General features: G+C 35.7%; 3 protein-coding genes across 4 annotated transcripts in view; 2 read left to right on the forward strand and 1 right to left on the reverse strand.

Moving 5' to 3' along the window:
• Window positions 1-2,799: 2,799 nt before the first annotated feature.
• LOC112521458 (heat shock factor protein HSF8-like) lies at window positions 2,800-10,832 on the forward strand. Its single transcript, XM_025130334.1, has 2 exons — window positions 2,800-3,172; window positions 9,452-10,832. Exons 1-2 carry the CDS (start codon window positions 2,885-2,887, stop codon window positions 10,622-10,624), a joined length of 1,461 nt encoding a protein of 486 aa, XP_024986102.1. The 5' UTR covers window positions 2,800-2,884; the 3' UTR covers window positions 10,625-10,832.
• A 3,065-nt stretch (window positions 10,833-13,897) lies between these two features.
• LOC112521888 (protein SAMBA) lies at window positions 13,898-16,792 on the forward strand. Of its 2 annotated transcripts, none has more exons than XM_025130888.1 (3): window positions 13,898-14,174; window positions 15,481-15,591; window positions 16,481-16,792. In XM_025130888.1, exons 1-3 carry the CDS (start codon window positions 14,015-14,017, stop codon window positions 16,561-16,563), a joined length of 354 nt encoding a protein of 117 aa, XP_024986656.1. In that variant the 5' UTR covers window positions 13,898-14,014; the 3' UTR covers window positions 16,564-16,792. The 2 variants fall into 2 exon arrangements, with proteins under 2 accessions (XP_024986656.1, XP_024986655.1); XM_025130887.1 differs by having other exon boundaries at window positions 13,964-14,174; window positions 16,475-16,792.
• A 1,159-nt stretch (window positions 16,793-17,951) lies between these two features.
• Window positions 17,952-21,239, reverse strand: part of LOC112522148 (alpha/beta hydrolase domain-containing protein 17B-like) — a 5,865-nt gene continuing 2,577 nt past the window's right edge. The window contains exons 3-5 of the mRNA XM_025131228.1: window positions 20,814-21,050; window positions 20,493-20,540; window positions 17,952-18,651 (exon numbers count right to left, since the gene is read on the reverse strand). Coding sequence (XP_024986996.1) covers window positions 18,172-18,651; window positions 20,493-20,540; window positions 20,814-21,050 — 765 coding nt within the window. The 3' untranslated portion in view covers window positions 17,952-18,171. The remainder of the gene's footprint in view (window positions 18,652-20,492; window positions 20,541-20,813; window positions 21,051-21,239) is intronic.

Raw genomic sequence — 21,239 nt, forward strand, 5'->3', positions numbered from 1 at the left:
AAATAGTTAATTTTATACTAATATCGATATATTTTTGTCAAATTTTTATGATATCTTCAAACATATATTTTATTCAAAAATAAAGACATCATCGTTTTCTCAAAATCACATAAAGCCATATTATAACATCGATTGAGATAAATAATAAAATGAAATATTAAAATCACGATGTATCTCGCTGCATTGCGCGCTAGTCTTATTTAAAAACAAAAACATTATCGTTTTCTCAAAACTATATAAAATCGTATTATAACATCGACTGAAACAAAAAGCCACAAAACATTAAAATCAAGATATATATTGCTGCATTGTGCGATACCCTTCTAGTACTCTACAAATGAGGATAACATTGTGTGTATTCCGACCGTTTTTGATATAAATGACTTCATAAAGCATAGAAACTCAAATTTCCATCATCGAATGAAATCCATTACTTTTTTGTTATTTTATCATTAAATTTTCCCCAAAAATCTATTTTCTTGAAAACAACTAAAATATATTTGATTTATTATTATTAAATAAAATTATTTTTTGGGCATTGTTTCTAGAACGTGTTGATTCATATTTATTTTGCTCCCTTTTTTAAAGCACTTTAAAACATGAGATAAATCGATGTTATTAAGCATTGAAATTTTTTTAACATAAAACATTAGAATTAGTCACCGTTTTTTAAACGTTTACCTTGTAAGTGTTTATCGGGTCACTTTATATTATCGGATGAATATGGAAAAAATTGAGAATTTTACTTGGTAAGAACAACGACAAAGACCTATAGTTTTACCTGGTAAGTGAGAGTGGCGACTCTTACACGTTAAATGCTTATCGGATGGAAATGTTGCATACAATGCTATTTTAATAGACTATAATTTTACTCAGTAAGTTAAATGAAAATGTTGACTTTTATAGGTAAGCGTTTACCAAGTAAACGTTTGAGTAAACGGTCCGAATAGTAACGGTGTGCAGAAAATCAACCGATCCAATTGAAACCGACTAACCATAACTGGACTGGATTTGATTGAAAATTTCAACATCCACTTTGGATCAGTACATCCAAGAACCGACCAAAATCGACCAAATCGACCAATATCCAATTAACCATCCAACTTTCATCTAATTAATTTGTTTCAATTTACTTAAACCTGAATTTGTTTTGTGTTGGTTTTTGACTTTTTAGTCTCAATTGTGTTGGTCTCAACACATGTTAAAAATGAATTGAAAAATTGGATTAAATTAACACATTAGATGGACCTGGTCCGATATGATCATCCATCGGATGTCGGATGGAATCCGATCCAATGGATATCCAGTAAAAGTATATGACGGATATCCAATGGATGGAACGGGTTGTCCAATATTAATCGGATTTGATCGGTTGGTAAAATCCAACATTCAATTGATGATTGGATCGGTTCGGATTCCCTTACATGTCACGAATGTCAACGATGAACAGCCCTACCCAATAGCAAAATTCTAAAAATGAAATAATGTGTTCCACTAATTGACGAACCATGAAACGCTTATATAAGTGTCAAAAAACTACTCTCGATCGCAACCATTCATGCTCAATTTCTTTTTTGTTCCGATTAACATTATTTGTGTTTATGTAAAACTTGAGTTGAAGATTGATGCATCAAATATGTACATATTATTGATTATCAACTTGTATATAAAGACATGCACCGGTAATAAGTATTCAACTGCTTCACTTTAATCATACTCTAAATATATTTTAACCAAAGTTGATAAGACAATATGACTTGGGTCGTTGCCCTCATCACGACCTCCTCAATTTTCAAGTATCACATGGTAGAAAGAGACCATACGTGGAGTTCAAATGTATTGCTTAAAGAGCATTGACTAATAGACTGTATACAAGATCTTAAACCAACTGTATTAAATATTATTTGTTTTGTCCATACATACATTTACAATTTTAAAATGGAGTAAAGTAATATTTGTTCTCTTGCCTAATCAACAAGTGATCTTAAAAGGATATATATGAGTAGGGGTGCTCAAAACCCGATTAACCCAATCCAATCCAACACCATGTGTAATTGAGTTGTAAAAATTTTAAACTGTAGGTATTTGGTTACTATTATTTGAACCTAACTCAACCCGATGAACCCGATATCCTTTTATTTCGTGAATTTTATATGATTGTTGAATTTATATTAATATATGCATTAGACAATTACACTATCACGTAGGCTCTTCATATACACATATTTTCGATCTATTCACATCTCTATATAACTCATTCGTATATATGTTCAGTAACTGTGAACATATATATGTAAATTGAGAAAATTAACTAAACGTGATATACATAAAAAGTATGGATAAGTTGTATTAAATGGTTGATGATGAAAACGAAATTATGAGTAGAAAAATAACATATTCGAGGTTAGAAGAATATTTTAATGTATTAAAGTATCAACCTGACCAACCAGTATGATTTGGGTTGGGTTAAGATTTTTCAAACTATAAGCATTGGATTGAATTGTATAAATGTTTTCAACCCGATCAACTCAATCAATGAACACCACTAGATATAAGGGTGAAAAAACAAAATTTCAATTCATGTTAAATTTTTAATAGATGAATTGTTGACGTTCATTAATGTGCTTCTTGCTCAAAGCGTAAAGTAAGGATTATAATTAAAAAAGTTAATGGACTAAACCTGCAGGTATACTGTAAGTTCAGGGACTAAAGTTGTAAATTACTCAATTAGAAAACAAGTTCGTCCATGTGTCTACCGTTCGTCTTCTAACTTCTCAAAACCCCAAACTGGTACACAAAATTGTCTTTCCATATATCTATTCCAGGGTTTAAAATTGCATCAATGGCGCTCCTGACCCCTAATTAAAGCCCCATATTTGTTGCCATGGAATCTGGTAGCAGCAATAATGGTGCCGCTGCCGCAGCAGACGGTGGTGGTGGTGGTCTGCTTTCTAACTCCCCTGCTCCGATGCCGACTGTGAATGCTCCTCCACCGTTCTTAGTGAAGACATACGATATGGTGGATGATCCTTCTACAGATATGATTGTTTCTTGGAGTGCTACTAATAACAGCTTCATCGTGCGGGATCCTCCCGAATTTGCTAGAGACCTCTTGCCAAAATATTTTAAACACAACAACTTCTCCAGCTTCGTTCGGCAGCTTAACACTTACGTATTATTCTGTTCCCTTAGCTCCTTTTTGTTGATTTGAGCATGGTTATGATGTGTTTGATTGATTCTTGTTCAATTGGTATGTTTCCTTAACGCAGGATACCTTAGGTATATGTTCTTTAATCTCATCAAGTATTTATAAAATCTGTGTCTAAGAGATATCAAGGAAGTATTGGACATTCATTTCTAATCAACGACGACACTTGGGGTTTAGAAATTAAAAAGTTTAGGATACTCCCCTTGACTAATCATCCATGAATAGCTCTCATCCCTTAGGAGTTTGAAACCCCCCCCCAAAAAAAAAAAAAAAAAAAGGAATTGTGGTTGACCTTCCATTAGGATTCTCTTTGTATGCTCTGCTGGAGACTGGAGCCTTTCTGAAATGACGTCACTGTCATGGTGGGGGAAGAAGATAAATGGTAGGAAATAGAAAGAGAGACCGGAGCATGGTAGCAGCCACCAACATGAGAAAAATAATGTTGAAATTGATTTCAAGCATATTGCTGGAAACTTAAAAAGTATATTTATGTTCACGTTTGGGTTTTTGTTTATTCATCCCATGGGCCATGGCACACTATTGTATAATATTTTTTCAGTTTGTCTAGTGAAACTATGCTTCTCCTGTATATACGATATTAGAGCTATGAGGTTAGATACAAACCATAACCTCTAACAGCAACCACTATGGCTCCCTACCATCATCCCTACCTATTGTCTCTACATGTTAGGTGCCTCACCCTATGACAGTTGCCCGACGATGCCGTTGCTGAGATGGATCATGACATAGCAATCAGCTACATTCTTTGCCACTGTGACAATCTTAGCCTTTGCTATCTTGTGTTGACATGGTATGCTACTAGGTAGGACCTACTTTGTTGCCTCATTGTGTTTTCTCATGCTTATTCTTCTGCCATCATGTCATTCACAAGGTTGTCGAATACTCCTTAAGAGTTGAAGTTTCAAGGGTTTTCACCAATATAACAAACAAGTTTCTTGATGGTACTAATCTTGGCTTAATTTTTTTCTAGGGTTATTTTTTTAGTTATTTATTACAAAGCTGATTCACTTCTTAAGGTGCTTTTGGACAGGATTAATTATTTGAGAGCTTCCTTTGTTTTATGTTTTCACCTGTAATGTGTTTTAGTTTTGAAAACAAAAATTTCATAAGACCTTACTATCTTGAGCAATTTCTAAAGCGAGAGGTAGTCTACTCTTTGTAAGGGCACATTCTCTTGTTAGAGAAAGTATGTTCTTGATGTCGTAGCAGATGCATGGGTGGACAATAGATCTACAAAGATTTCTAATCCAAACTTTATCTGGGATGATGGTGACTTGCAACTGAGGGAGATCAGGAATCTTGTTTGGAAGCTGTACCAACTACCAACTGCCATCTAAGTGTTAGTGTGTTACTAGGCCTCATTTTGTCTGCTCAGTGAGGTTATTCGGGTCTTATCTTCTTCTCATACTTTTGTGGGATGTTGTGTCAAAGATACGAGATATCCTAAAAATGCTTCAGGATGAGGCTTTTTTTGTATATATATAATGGAGCACTCAAGCCCTAAGTTATCGAGACGCGAGTCTTTCATGTGTTTAATGGGGCAATTGATCCTGAAACAGCAAAAAACAGGATGCCTCTATTTTCTGTGAGCAGTTAGAATATTGAGCCATGACAAGGATTACTTGTCAATAACATGGATGTGGTGCTTGTTACGAGACATGAGAGTCTACTTCCAGATTGATACAGATGTACATTAATAATGAAGGCTGCAGGCACATTTCAAATAATCAAAATACCTGGCAGTTGAGACAAGTAGGGCATGAATGATATATGTGCTCCAACTTGAGTCAGTTGAGTGTTAGAAATGCTAAATGTATGCTTCTTGAGAGTAATATTTTTAGACATATCTTCACAAAACATCGCTTGAGTAGCCTTTTTAGGAGGGAAGGGTGAGGTGGAGGTAGGATTACATTTTGCTCTATTGACAAGTAAATAATGGTACATCGAGTAGTTTCATGTGCTGGTATGACATGCCCATGCGACATGGTTGAATATGAACTATGTGGTATTTAAATATGAAGATCAATCGAGTTGTCATATGTTGATTAGCTGTTATAATGTAGCTATCCAGCAATAACATTAACTTATGATGTGGGTGGTAATTATTATCAATACTCCTTCGTCCCCAAATGAGTGAGCATAGTTAATGTCTACCTTTTGTCCCCAAAAAAGTTCCCAATAGCAATAGCTCTCTGATCTTCAAATGACACTGTCAGTCCTTTCTTTTCGGACTTATTTTTCTTCAGGTTGTTAAACATAAAACTACTGCAATTACTATATGTAATTTCAAAGTTTATTCTCACAGTCTCATCACCATTGGCCTTGGTAGTTCAAATGGTGTGTTGTTGAACTGAGCTATCAGTTGGCATCATACACACAAATGGTATTCTCTGCATGCATTCTTCCGATATGTGTGGTGGGGAAAAATGAATGGTTAGTTTGAATCTTTGATGAAAATCATTTGCAAGTGATCTGTCACTTCTGACTATGATAAATAATCATAGTTTCAGGTCAAATACCGTCTTAGGTAGATGATAATAAATAGCCATGAGGAGAATCTCTCAGATAGGCAGACATTGATGACTGGATCTGCTTCCCTTGATTCCAATCTTCTTGATTCTTTGTTGGATTAAGGCTGGTGGTAAAGTGCTGGGAAAGAAGGCTCATTTATTTGGGACAAGAGAGTTAAAGCGTAACCTAACCTACAAACAAGGCATTTCACTTCCTAAAGACAAGTCGCGGCGCTAGTGGGCACATATACACGACGTTAGTCGCGGCGTTAGTGGGCACAATATAGTACTCTAAACACAACCAACCGAACCAAACAAGCTCAATATATCCCACTTAAAGGTGGCGTTGGAAAGGTGAGATGTACACAGACCTGACTTTTACCCCAAACAGTAGAGTGGCTGTTTCCTTGAAGACCCCTGGCTTTTGCAAAGTGTGCGGAAAAAAGGATAAAGCTTGCTAAAAAAATGCAGAAAAAGAACATATGGAGGCCAAGAGAGGAAACTTGAAAATAAGCGAGGCAGTGTTAAAAGTTTTTCAATAAGTGGTACATGCATTTCAGAATAACATAGCTTGTGTAGTGAATGTTGATCATAAGTTTATTGTGGGTTCTGTACTTTCTTTTGTATTGTTTGCCATCCAAGTATATTTAACTATCTGTAATATCCTTGATTCACCTTGACATTTTCAATCCCGTGACAACGAGGAAAGGAAGTGTTCTAAGTTGGATCTAGCCCGTGTATACAGTGATGAGACTTTTATATATTGGATGGGGAGATCCATGAAGTTAGATGAATGAGAGAAAGGAAAGGGAGTAAAATCGTTCACAATTGTGCATTTTTATAGCAAATGGATGAATATAGTAACTTTGTTCTACATATTATCCTTCACTTGTTTTGTACATGGCTTGTAAGCACATTAGATGCATTGGTGCAACAAGCCAACAATCATTCAGCAACTTTGCATTTCTTATGACACCACATATTTGGTACCTAACAATTTAAATGCTTTATGGCAACAAATATTATGATGCTCTTATTATGATAGAAAGATGATACCAGTCCATAGTGTGTTTATGCGATCTTCTTTGCATTGATAATGGCAGAAGTTTCTAAACTCCATCAAAATATGTTAGTCTGATCATGTATATAACTTCAAATTAGATTAGTCCATTACACAGTCGCATGTTTCTTCATGTACTTAAAAGAGAATTCCAGTAGACTATGAGTCCATGTATTCTTACTGCTGCTTTAACTTGTGAGTTCACTAGAGGGACAATATCACATGCTCTAGCCTCTGGTGTGTAGCTCAGTTGGCAAAGGGTGGTGAGACTTTGCCCAAATATCACCATGCTCTAGCTGGAACTAAGCGTATGAGTATGCTTTATTTCTTAAATTCATTGCTTGTGAGCGGTTGATCTCTTGGTGATTATGGGGCACATTACATATCTAGAAGACTAGAACCATAATGAGGTCTAGATGTCATGTATTAATCATATTTGTTTTGATCGATGGTATCTGAAGTATAACTTTAATGTAATTGTAAGATATCTTTTTAGTGTTACTGTTTTAAAGGCCATCTTGACGATTTGAGAAGATTTGAAGACTGCTAACTTATATGTTTTATATGAAACTTCAAACATTTCTGCCAATTCCTGCATATTAAGATTCTAAAATTATGTATCAATAGTTAGAGACCAAATTGTATATAATTATATGGTAGGAATAACAGGGATTTATGTTTCTAGTATTTTAGGTTAATAAGTTTTTAATGATTCAGTAATTATAGGAATGCACAACTCTGTGTATCTTTTGCAGTAGTTGTCTTATTTCTTATTCGGTTCAGATTTGTAGACTAGATTATAGAGTGAACTTTCAAATCTTTTCATGCTATATAGAGCAAATTTTTTTATGTTTTTATTTGGAGTACCTTAACACTCCTCAAGGTTGAGAATATATCAATTTTTGCCAACTTGATAAGCAGAGAAAATTACCTAGAAAACTGCAACTAGAAAACACACTGAAAGAAATAAAAACTAAGGGGAGGAAATTAGCAATTTCCCATGATGGATAATAAGCTGGATTAGACTCCTGTTTTTAGAGAAATTCCAGAATGAAATTCCGACAGATTCTAAAGGCTGGTCCTATAGAACTTGTCCTAATGAATGCCATTGCAAAAAAACATTCTTGCTATCAGGTCAGAGTTGAAATGAAGTAGGTCTGAATGTGAGTCAAAAGAACCTCAACCTGCAAGGTAAGATATGTTTTGACAATCTCAACATGTTTAATATTGGATGTTGTACTAATAATATCATCATTCCCTCACTTGCAACTTGGTACGAAGCTTGAAACATGAGACAACTCTAGAATTACCCACAAGGACATTACATTCTGATAGACAAGGCAGACAGCAATAAGATCAACATAATTGTATGGCTGGACATTGTTGCTAACATGTGGCTTTGATGTGAACATATATAGATTGGGTGAAGAGTGAGAAGAACAACTCGATTAAGGAAGTACCTGGAATAGATACGGTGAGGGTGAGAAGAACAACTCAATGAAGAAAGTACCTGAAAAAGATCAGGTGAAGAGTGAGAAGAACAGATTGTAGGGTAAAACTACCAGTCTCTGAACTTCAAGCAATTCATAAAATTTCCTTAAATTTAGACAATTTACTTTGACGTTTGTAATTTGTAGAATTCGCCATGGACTTTTTGGATTTTGACAAAGCACTATATAACTTCCAGAAATCATAGATCTAGCCTTAAAAAACTTTAAAGAAACTCATACATTCTTCGATGAGGTTGAACAGGGTTGAGAGGTTGCTGTAGGTGCACAACAAGGGATGAAAACATGACACAGGTTGGGCAGGCTGTTGAAGCTCTAAGATGCTTTGACATGGGTTGAACAAGTGGTTTGAGGCTCCGTTAGTCATGGAGGTCTGTCTAGGCTACAATGGTGATGATGAAGGTTGTAGGAGTCTTTTGAACAAGCTAGTGGAGTTTCTGGAGGTCTGCAAAATCATGGTCATGCCCAGTAATAGATAGAGATAGAAGCTGTGAAACATGCCAAACTTAAACACGTAAGGGATAACTTACGAACTCACAAATGGATAAAGATTCAAACTCCGTATATATTCCAGTGGAGCACTGTTCTTGGAAATTTGAAGCCAAATTGTTACATGCTTGTATTATGTTCTAACCTAAAGCTCTGAAATGGCTTAAAAGTTAGGGTCCAAAAAATGTTGCATCATCATAGGCAAGATTCTTGAACATGTACATGTATATATAATGGACCCATGGCTTGAACAAACGAATATCATGAAACCCTAACTCATATCTTTTAACAACATTGCTGTAGATTTTTCTCAGTCATGTGATATTAAGCAACTGAATCAATAATCCATAATGAAGAACACCCACTAAAACACGTAGAAGAGTTTATCGGTATGTGAAATAGTAACCTGATAACCTGTCAGGTCTCGAGAAGCCCAATAAGTCTGAATTATGTTAAGCTCCTCCTTGTGAGATTGAGCTTCTGGTAGAAATAGTGTGAGCTCTGCTAGATTGAATTAGATGACTCCTTTGCAACTATGGTAAAGCCCCATTTCTAGATGGTAGCTCGTATCCCTCTTAGTAACAGCCTAACTGGTGATCAAAGTATCTTCTGATATGATCCATCTTATAATTTGGTTTTCATGGTGAACAAACAGGGATTTAGGAAAGTAGATCCTGATCGCTGGGAATTTGCAAATGAGGGATTCTTGCGAGGTCAGAAGCACCTGCTTAAAAGCATTGTTCGCCGAAAACCAGCCTCAGGACACAATCAACAGCTACAACAACCGCCTGGACAGAGCCCTTCAGCAGGTGCATGTGTTGAAGTTGGAAAATTTGGTCTGGAGGAGGAGGTCGAGAGGCTAAAAAGGGACAAAAATGTGCTGATGCAAGAGCTTGTCAGGCTGAGGCAGCAACAACAGTCCACCGATAATCAAATGCAATCAATGGTGCAGCGYCTTCAGGGGATGGAACAAAGGCAGCAACAAATGATGTCGTTCTTAGCCAAGGCCGTGAATAGTCCCGGATTTTTGGCGCAGTTTGTGCAGCAGCAAAGCGAGAGCACCAAGCTCATAACAGAAGGGAGCAAAAAACGCAGGCTTAAACAAGATAGAGTTGTTCCAAATGGCCATTCGTCATCTAGTGATTCTTCTGATGGACAAATTGTCAAATACCAACCAATGATGAATGATTCAGCAAAAGCAATGCTGAGGCAGATCATAAAACTGGATATCGTCTCACCGCCATCAGAAATTTTGAACAACAGTAGCAATGTTCCTTCAGGAGGCCATAATGGCTCAGGAGTTACCATTCAGGAGGTCCTACCACCAACCTCCGGCCAGTTCTATTTACCGGCAGTCACAGGGGTGCAAGCCGCACCACTTGAAGCAAATTCTGACGTGGTTACAACAAAGCAGTTTCCAGATACAAGCTCACTAGCCGATGGTCAAGAATTGCCTGATATATCCGTGCTGTCAAACCTGCAAGATATGGTGGCAGATAGTTACATGCATCCCGAAACAGAGAATGGCAAGTTCCCTTTGGAAATTGGGAATTTGTCTCCTGGTGGTGATGTAGAATGGGATAGCAATTTGTTGATTGAGATTGAGAAGTATTTTGCCGCAAACGATCCATCATGGGAGCAGTTTCTTGAGCCAAACCCAGAGGTCGAAATGGAGTGTGGCCCGATGGATGAGCATATGATGCAGCAGCAGCAGGAGGGGGGAAGTGTAGGGATCTCATCGTTGGAAAATGGGAGTAGTCCGAAGGGTGAGGTGCAGCAACTGACACAACAAATGGGCCAACTGTCCTCGGAGACGAAAGAAGGTTAAGTATATTTCAAAATTATGTACAAATGTGTTTGATGGTAAAGCTGGTTATTAATAGAATAGTCTTCCATGGCAAGCTTATACTAGATTGTGCAACCTAGGCCTTGTTTTGCATTATATCTTTCCTAATCAAAAGAAGAAAAGAACAGTTTTACAAGTTAAGAGAACTCTTGTTATTCACTGCTGAAAATATGAAATGGATGAATGGGAGTTGTTTCTAAAATATGATTTATTATTCTTCAGTACTTATAGTTTAGCCTTTGATAGAGCCTTGATCAAATGAAAGACACTTTAAGATTTGAGTCTTCATGCCCAGAAAATTGGTGCTCTGTCATCAGTTTAGAGTAAAGGGCAAATTACCAAACGTTTACTTGCTAAGCACTTACTGAATGTCGCTTACCTTACCGGATGAGCATGACAAGGACTGAGACTTGTACCCGGTAAGAGACAATAGCAAGGACCAAATCTTATTCGGCTAGCAAGTGAAAAGACTCTTACCTGGTTAGTGCTTATTACTGGGTAAGAGACACTTATCAACAATCCATTTTGATGGCCAACTGGCCAAGAATGTTACCCGACCGGGTAGTAGCAGGGAGGTCTATTAACTGGCAGTAGTAGCTAACTGCTGTTTATGCTATTATAGTGCTGCAATTATGTCGGCATTTTAAGTTTTCTAGCGGATTGAGATTTTGCTAACCGCATTAGTTAGGTTGTTTGCCTTGATTTTACATCACTTGATGTTTAGGGGCAACAATTGTTGCATTTCTAGATAGGTATGGACTAAAAGGATGAAACCGAACCGAGCTTGGTTCAAGGATCTGACCTTGATGGACTATTCCTTCAAGGACCGAATATGGGTTTGGGTGGTCCTTCAAGCTTAAAACGATCCTTATTTTTCGAGCCTTAAGCCGGTTAAGGACCAAATTGATTTCCACCAAAGCTAGTCAATGCTAATAATTATTCAGCAAATATTTTCATTAAAAGCTTAATCCGATCGATCTAGGTGTGCCCTATTATAACCGGTCTCTTAACCGATACCTGTCAAAAGAACACCACCACATAATTGGCTACGGGCATAACCGAGTCTCTAGCCAAAATGTAAATTTGATATGGATCGATATAATTGGTTCTTAAGGCTTCATCTACCTAAATGTGTCTTTGTAGAAGTTCAAATAATATGAATTTTACTACTAGAAGTATCCACTACAATTCAATTAATTAAATAATTATAATACAGTAGGAGAAAATTCAAAAAAATCCAACAAACTTTCTCATTTTGAATGATTTAGTTTCTAAATTATTTTTTTGAATAAAAAAATCACTAAGTTTTCTCATTTTGCATGATCAAGTTTCTAAACTATTTTTTTGATGAGTTCAGGAACTTAATCAATCAAAATGAAAGGTTGCAATGGTTTTTTCATTCAAAATATTAATTTTCAAAATGAAAAAGTTTAATAATTTTTTCATTCAAAATGGAAAATTTTGTTAGGTTTTTTTGAACTTTTTTCGTAAAATAAAAAATAAATAAATTAAAATAAAATATTTAATTTTATTTATAAAATGTTTTTGATTCAATAAATAATGTTTATAATTATACATAAAAAAAATTACAACATTTCGTTTAATTTTAATCTATTTACATATATTTAATTTAATTTAATAAAAAACAAAAACAGTGATCTGTTTGACTTATTACGTACTTGTATTTGATTTTGAAGATAATTTTAGCACTCAAGAAATATGCTATGAGAGATTTGAGACATAATTATAGTGAAATTAACATCATTGTCTATATCATCAAATTGACAGATATAAACATGACATTCATCTTTGACAATCATGTTGTGCAAGATTATGCATGCTCCCATTATTTCTCCAATTTCTCTTTGCACCACATACAAGATGACCACAAATAATAGCAAAACGTTATTTGAATACCCCAAGCATGATGTAATTTGTTTTATTGTATTATATATGAATTATATTTTGCCTATTTTAATATTTGTTTAATATATTTATTTTAAATTTATAATAAAATCGAATATAATGTTAAATATATAATTTAATAAATAAATAAATTATACGAATATTAATTAACAACCAAACTATTTGTATTTTTTATAACCAAAATCTCATTCAATAAATTATTCATACATTTTTTTAATAAACATACTTCATCATTAAAAAAACATGATGTGACATAAAACAATTTCTTATTAAGAATTTATAACCCACAATTTCTAATATTATTCACTGTTACATCAACAAAAAGTATCGATTTAACATCAACAATTATCAAAAACCAATTTCCTATTAAAAAATTATATTCACAACCAACACAATTTCTTAACCAGAAATCCTACGTGGCAAATAGAAAACCATTAGAAATCATTGTAGTGGATGGTAAGCTGTTAGAAAAACATCACAAAAATACGAAGATGATAATACAAAATTTGGAATATGAAATGTTGCCAATTATTGCAGACCCATCCATCCTTTAGGTTGTGTTCAGTGTCCAAACATGAATAGGACAAAATAAAACAGAACATGATACGACAGAACAACTGTTCAACGTTTGGTAAGATAAAACAGAACAAAACAGAACAAGTAAAATGACCAATTTACCTCTGATAAGTTGTTTATTTTAATTAAATTATGTAATTTATTAAATTATAATAGAATAGTTATTTTTTATAACAAAATATATCATTTTAAAATTTTTGTCAAAACAATTAAAAATGACACCAAATAAAAAGTTTATGTAGTTTACAATTTTTACTTTTATCTCTTTTCTACATTATTTTTTATTGTTAATATATAATAAATTACATAAATTAATAAAAATATAAAAACCGTATAAAAATAATATTTTTAAGACATTAAAATGAAAGTTTAAGAAACATAAAATACAATAAATAAAATTTTAAGAATGAATAAAATGTAAAAAATAGACCTATTTGATGTTTAGAAGAGAATTAAGTTTTATTTTGAGGTTATGCTAGTAAAATATAAGTTTGTTCCACCTTGTTCCACCCCGTTCCATGAGGTAGGGGTGAAATAAGCATGTTCCACTTTAATCTTGTCTGTTTCATACAAAAGTCATGACAAATATAAAACAGGGATCTTTGTCCTATTCTATAATGACATGTCCAGTGTACCAAACGCACCATTAGGATCGAGTGTGTTTCGAGAAGTAGAAATGTGGTAGATCCTCACCCCTAGTTGTAGATGCTCTCGATGCCAACTTTCAAAGATGCTTGTTAAACTAGAAAGATTGGGGGCGGTATTGTAATATTTTAAAGTTGAGGGTCAAGATCTAAAATATCTGCAATGTCTCAAAAATTCAGTTGAATTGTTCCCTGTTCTGTTCGTTTGAAATCGAGAACGGAGACGATGAGCAACAGTTCACTGACATCATCACCGGCGAGGTCGTCGATATCGACGACGGCGATAGTAGGATCGAACGCCATGTCTTCATCACTAGCCGTCGATGAGGTTCATTTTTCAACCGATCTCATTACTATCCAAGATCGGAAAGATGAGGCTCTTCGAGGTTCAAAATCTCTAATTTTGTCAATAAATTATTTCACGAGATGATACTGGTTAAATTTTATGAAAATTATCCATCTGAGTCACTTCTAATTTGCTTTTAGATTTCTAGGTTTCAATCATGATTTATACTCGGGGCCTCGTGGGGTTTAAATTTTGACTTGAGAGGTCGATATGACTGATTTTAAACTTCAAACACAAAACGGAGTTTATACTTCTGGATAAATGTTGGCATGCTTAGCATAACCATAAATCCATAACAACTGCTAGAAACTGAATGATATTGTTTGCAAGAAAAGCCCAGTCAATTTTGAATTCGGTAGTACTAGGGTTGATATGGAGAAGTTGCTGTTTTGGAACTGATTAATTTATATCTCAAAATAAAAAAGAAGTTCCTCACACTTGACCTAGCTTAAATGTCATAAGACCCTTTTGAGATGTCTAAAACACCTTTACGTTTACTTCAATTATCAATCTAAGAGGGTTTGTAGGTGCATAATTAGAAGGATATGAAATTCCTCTTGAATTTTAATTACTAAAACTATTGATGTTGAAGTTATGGAAAATCAGTAGTAATTTTGCTTGTCAAAGCAGGAGAACTATTATAGGGAGGGAGCAGTAGTAATGTCAGATGCAAATGCAATTCTCCAAATGTTATTATCACTGTTACTTTTATTGTGAAGCTTTGTATTTCATATGGCAATTTTATAAATATTATTATATGTTCTTTTTACATTTTTAACTCTGTTTATTCTACTTATGTCACTTGCATTTTGGTGTGTTTGTTGAATTGTTGATTTGTTCTTGATATATATTGGGTGTGGTAAACTGTAACACTTTTTCACATTACAAAACACTATCAATTTTTTTGGGGTATCCGCATGCATTGCCCCTTGGCTTCATAGGTCTACTCATGATATACTTATCAATTTTGTAATTAATAATAGTTTGGTTGACATTCAAAGTTAAAGTTAGAACAAACTTATGTATAATGGATTGTATAGTAAGGTGTTATAAAACGTTCTTACAAAAATACTCTTTTTGTAGGGCTATTACTTGTGCATCCAATTTGTAGCGGATCCTATGGTTATGCGTAGGATGCCGTTTCTTTTAGCTTCATTCATCGTTTGAGATGCCTCAACTATTATTTCTTATACTTCCCACATGTATACATATAATTTATAGTTGCAAACAATGAAATTTGTACTAATTTCCAGTTTCTTTATTGTAAAATAGTCCCATATTTTGCAATAGGAGTTTTTAAGAAGAATCAATGTGCTGATAGAAGTTGATTTAATTGTTGCATGCAGCTCTGAAATCTGATTTGATGGCTACACTAAACAAGGAAGTTAGAATGTTGGATGAAGATAGCTGGATGTTTGAAGGACCTCGCTCTCGTATTCACCTTATATCACGACCAGGTAAAACCATCAATCTCTTAGTTTCTATTAACGTGGAATCTACTTGTCTCTTTAGCCTCATATGCTCCCACACAACACCTGTTAGGAAAGATTACTAGAGATACCGTACTTGGGTGTAAAATTTTTTTGTAGACTCGTAATATTGCTAATAGTAGAATTAGATTTCAGGAAAGATTCAAGCTTTTTTTAGAGCATCATTTTTCAGTTTCTTTTATCATTATCTTGTATTTTTTTTTCTTCAAATTGTTTTAGTAAGAAGCCATTGCTCTTCACAGAAAGGACCGGCTCACTTAGCAAAGAAATTCATCCTTCTTGAGAATAATACATGAAATTCCTAACATAGAAGAAACTATGCACAATCTTGAGGGCATGTGTCATATGTTGTACAACAAGGCTTTTAAAAGAGGACCCATGCAACAAAAATCGCTTAAATAATATCAGTTGAAATTGTCCAAATAGTTAAAGTCCATTATTGACTTTTTTTATAGAATTCATCATAGGATGTGCATCAATTAGCAAGTGGCAATATATTTCACTCCTTTAAGCATGAGTTTCCAAGAAAATCTCTTAAACAACCATGGAGACAAAATATCAAAAAACAAGAGGCCCAAAAATCTTAATAGCAACCTTATATTAAAGAATTCTTTTCATTGAAGCACGAAAACACAATCAGCAAGTCAAGTGCCTCATGAAAAATTTCATCAGAGTTTAAGAATGTAGTTTGCTTTTAATCATTTGCTCATTATTATGGAGTCCAGAGATATGATGTTTTATCATGTTCGGCATAATGGTAACCTTGTTTCTTTCTCATGTACTAGTTGTCATATGATTTCGCATGCTTCTGTTTAGTTTCTTGTCAATTAAGATGTTTAGATTCTACAAGTTTCAGGGGGTCTTCTAAATAAGCATGCAGAAACAATGAAGCATAAGTTGGCTACCCAAAAAAGGACTCAGAATGCTTCAATCAAGTAGAAAACTTTAGTCTTTGATGATAGTTCATTCAACCTAAAAGGAGCTGATTGGTTGATTCAAGAAGATTGATTACAGGAACTTTTGGGATTGTTGGTAGAATAGAAGTTGCTGAAAGCTTGTTAGGTATAACCAGATATGGTTTTGAACTTGGTATCAAGAATGTTACAAATTTTCTTCTCAACAATGGAACTTCATTCAGATATTGAATTTATGCCTCTTCATTCCTTGATTACCCCCCTCCCTCCCTCCCTCCCCTAGTCTCTTGGTGGTAGCCTAGGCTAGATTGATTTGGGCAACAAAGAGATGGGATTGGGCTGTTTTTGACATAAATCAAAGTTTAATCGCAAGGCCGAATAATCTTTCAATAAACCAGGTATTTGGAAGTGCATTCTTAAAGTGCTGAGTGCAAGTCAATATTCAGATGCTGATAATCATATGTCTAAAAGATAGTTGATTTTACATTTATTCACAAGGGAGACGGGTTTGAACACTTTGCTACCCCAGCCATTGAATCAACTCTGAAATGCCTACTGACGTGTGGTTCAAGGGGACGGGTTCGTGTGGGCTGTTTGAGGTTGCTGTAATCAACCTTCTGCTAAAATACTAGAAACTGAATAATAATGTTTGCAAGAAAAGCCAGCCAATTTGAATTCAGTAATACCAGGGCTGATGGTAGTTGGTCACCAAATTTCGCCTCCACCCCAACCCCCAACATTGCGGCCGCCACTGTCGACCCCCTCACTATCATCACAAACTAATAATATTATCAATTTTATCATGATATTTATATTTGTAGGGTTGGGTTCTGGTGCGAAGTAGAGTTAAGTTGAGAAGCGTAACAAGGGATTTCCGTCCTTGGATGCACATTAGGATGAGATGCACCGGATCAATCATGGTATCAAGCAAGATCTATGGGTGGGCTTAAGATTAAAGGTGACAAATGGTCCGAATCCCTTCTTACGCTTCTCAACTTAACTTTCCTTCTCACACGATCCTTCGCCTATACTTGTAAGCAATAAAATAGTAAATGTCATAAAAGGTATTTTGATTATTTATCATTATTTTATTACAATTCCGAAGCTATATTCAACGTACTAAACATACAAATTTTAATTCTTTTGACACATTCAATTTCATTTCCTATCAAAAAGAACTCAAGGGCGAACTAGTTCCTACAAATTCAATTTCTTTAACAGATTTCATTATGTGTACCAAACGTTTTCTAAAAGAAAAAGAAAAAGCGACTCGTTTTCTTTATCAAGTAATGGTCCAATCGACCCAACCAGTCCATCCGGTTACATTTCAAATTTTGGTAAATAAGACTTTCATGGATTAAAGATCCACTTGATGCATAAACCATTTATCCAAGAACATGGATATCCCAAATGATAGAATTAGAAACATGTTTAGTAGGCGAATCATGTCGAAAGATGTTCTTGAAAGGATTAAAAAAAACAAGTTATCATCCAACTTCTAAATCTAAATCTCCTATTGTTTCGCCATTTGCAGGCACGAGTCGCAGAAAATCTATACAAACGGTTAACTTACGCTTAATGATAACCTCTCTAACATGTATACCCCACCCGACGCCCAAAACAAACCTATATATCACCAGCACGAACACTGCACACACTTCCGTATACACGTAAAGCATCCACATTGCAAACACGAAGGGCATTTAAGTAATTTCACATCTGGGCATTTCGGTTTAGGCCTCCAGCAACAGCAATAGTTCCAGTTCAGACAGCAGCAGCAGCCAGTAGGTTGCAAACAATTCGGGCATCCAAAACATTCTGGGCACCATGGTTTTGGACATTCTGGGCAGCTTGGTTTTATACAACAATAAGAACAACCTGCGGTTGACGGCCTGTCTGGTAACCGGAGCTTCGGTTTGATCTTTGCAAGTCGGGTTTTGGTGGTCATGGTTTCCATTTCGCAGATGAATTTGTATAAATGTCGAATGTAGTCAGGATAGAGTTCTAAGTTGCAGTGGCCACCTCCTTTGATCCATAAGGGTTCGTACGGGTCCTGGGCCATCTTCCATAGTCCGTTGCCGTGTAGCCAATTCACGACATCATCCTCGGTACCCTGCCATTTTTTACATCGAGAAATCTCGTCAATCCAAACTCCAAGCACACATAATAAGACATACAAACATTAATGCATACCAAATGTATTGAATGTCTCAAACAAATGATAATGCACAACACGGCAACCTATCAACGTAAATGCCGCATAAAAAGTAATGAATACAAAGATTTAACATGGTTCCATTATTGGTGTGATTTTACCTTTCCAATAATCCAAATCCACACGTAAATCTCACCAAAAGCAGCAATATTCATCAACGAGGAAGCTAAGTCAAGACAAAAGAACAAGCCCTAGAAATCCACTCGTATGGGTTTGTTGCCCGACTAATTTGTTCGGTCCCAAATTAGCATCATGGGACAACCAAAAACGGAGTCGGCCAACGTGACCTTAGGTTGCACCATAAATTAACACCAGATCCCAAGGTATTTAATGTCGCTCCCAAATTCTCACGAGCTCCCTATTTGGCTTAGGGGTCGTTTACCAAACGCTTACCCAGGTAAGCGCTTACCGGTAAAATTCAACACTATCACTTACTTATTGGGTTAGATTCCAGTCCACAAAATGGTACCGTATGCAACAATTTACCCAATATGTGATAACCGTGGTAAAAGTCGTCACCCTCACTTACCGAGTAAGACTCTCATCCTTGCTTTCGCTCTTACCAGGTAAGAGTTTTCGTCCTTGCGATATTCATCCGGTAAAGTAACGTGTCTTGGTAAGCGCTCACTCGGGTAAGCGTTCGGTAAACGGCCCCTTAGTATCATAATGAAAATAATATTCCACCTTGATACCAAGGTTAAAACACCAAATAAATGACCATCAACACGAATAAAATACCGATCCTCCCAAAAGGCAGACAACTGATGACTCGGGTGCCAACAAGCTTCGACATGGCCATCATCTGCCTACACTTCTATCAATAATGAAAATGTCATACAAGCACACACACACAACAACCCGTCTCTCCCTCCCAACGCTATTTGGCTTCAACACTTGAGCAAACGGATGATCTTCGAGCAATGCTTGGACTTCGCAGCGCTCAACAACTTGGTGAACATATCCACTGTGTTATCATCCATGTGAATCTTCTTCAATGAAATGAGCTTTTCCTCGTGCATGGCCATGAGAAAAGACTCCCTGACGCACATGTGTTTAGCCCTTGAGTGGAACATCAGGTTCTTGACAAGATGAATTGCGCTTTCGCTATTACAATTCACTACCACCAAATCTTGGACGAAACCAAAGTCATACAACAGTTTCAAGTACACCTATTCTTTCGTCGCTTCTACCATTACGAACAATTCCGCTTTAGTAGTCACAAGGACACAATGGATTGAACCTCGCTTGTAGGCTAATGGAAGTCCAACACAAGTTGAAAACATACCCTTGGGTTGAATTAACACTTAACATCAAATTGTACTCCGCTTTGTTGCCACCAAATACATGCCCCTCATCCGTAACTCCCTTCAAGTACCTCAAAATGGCCTTCACGACCTCCCAATACGCCTTACTAGGTTTGGACATATACCCATAAATGACACCAACAGATTGTGCCACATTTGGTCTTGTCATTCCCCTCAGGTAAGCATATACTATGTAATCGCATATGCGAAAGTTGCTTAGGCACATATTAAGATGAGAATGTGTTTGGTGATCACAGTAGTCTGTCTTCAATTCCAAATAAGTATGCAAAGGGATCATACAATACTTTTGGCGCCGATTGGACACCAACAAAACCCAAATCACTAACATGTAATTCGGAACAAAAACTTTAAGGTACAAACGTAGAGATGGAAATTTTGAGCATAGTTTCTTTAATATACGGGGGGTGAACTTACATGTATCACGAGCGTTGGGCATTTCACCTTCCGAATTTTGTTAACATTCTGCAGATATCAAAATTGTTAGTAGGTTGATCGAGCAGAAACAATTCATGGAAAAACATGAGTTCAGTTTTCAATTCTGTAAAACTTAAGATATGCACATAATGACATGGAAGAATTCATACAAGATTTTGAAAACACCAAGTAGATAGAGGTTTAAACTTTACTCACTTTTAAGTTCATAGGAAAAGAAACCAATGCTTCAATTAGAAAGCAAACTAAACAATCGAAACCTCAAAATGAATAAAAACGAGTTAGATGGACTGTTGTATTCACCTTGTAAATATCGAAGCAAAATCTGCAGTTCACATGACAGACGACACGAAGGCCAGATAAAATTGCACTGTGTAGAACTACACCTCTTAACCTCGGCAATCTAGTAGCCAAGTGCAGCGTGGGCCCACTTCCAACCGACTGCCCGTAGAGAATCAAGTCTTCCTGGCTGATCCCATACTCAGTCTCAAGACACTCATATACTGCCTCTATGTCTGCATATGTATTAAGCTCACTCGGCTGAAAATAAAATTTAAAGTGAAAAAGTAAAAAAAAACAGATATTGGAATCATTTAAGGTATCGACAACAAACAAGACACTTATAAGTGAGTATCTGTAGAATCTCACAGACACAGTCGCTCTACTCTTTGAGGTAGAGGTAGAGGTCAGGTCTGTGTACATCCTCCCCCAAGCTACTTCTGAATGAGA

The sequence above is a fragment of the Cynara cardunculus genome, assembly GCF_001531365.2.
Source record: "Cynara cardunculus var. scolymus isolate 2C chromosome LG 11, CcrdV1, whole genome shotgun sequence".
In the NCBI taxonomy this organism is placed as follows: domain Eukaryota; kingdom Viridiplantae; phylum Streptophyta; class Magnoliopsida; order Asterales; family Asteraceae; genus Cynara; species Cynara cardunculus.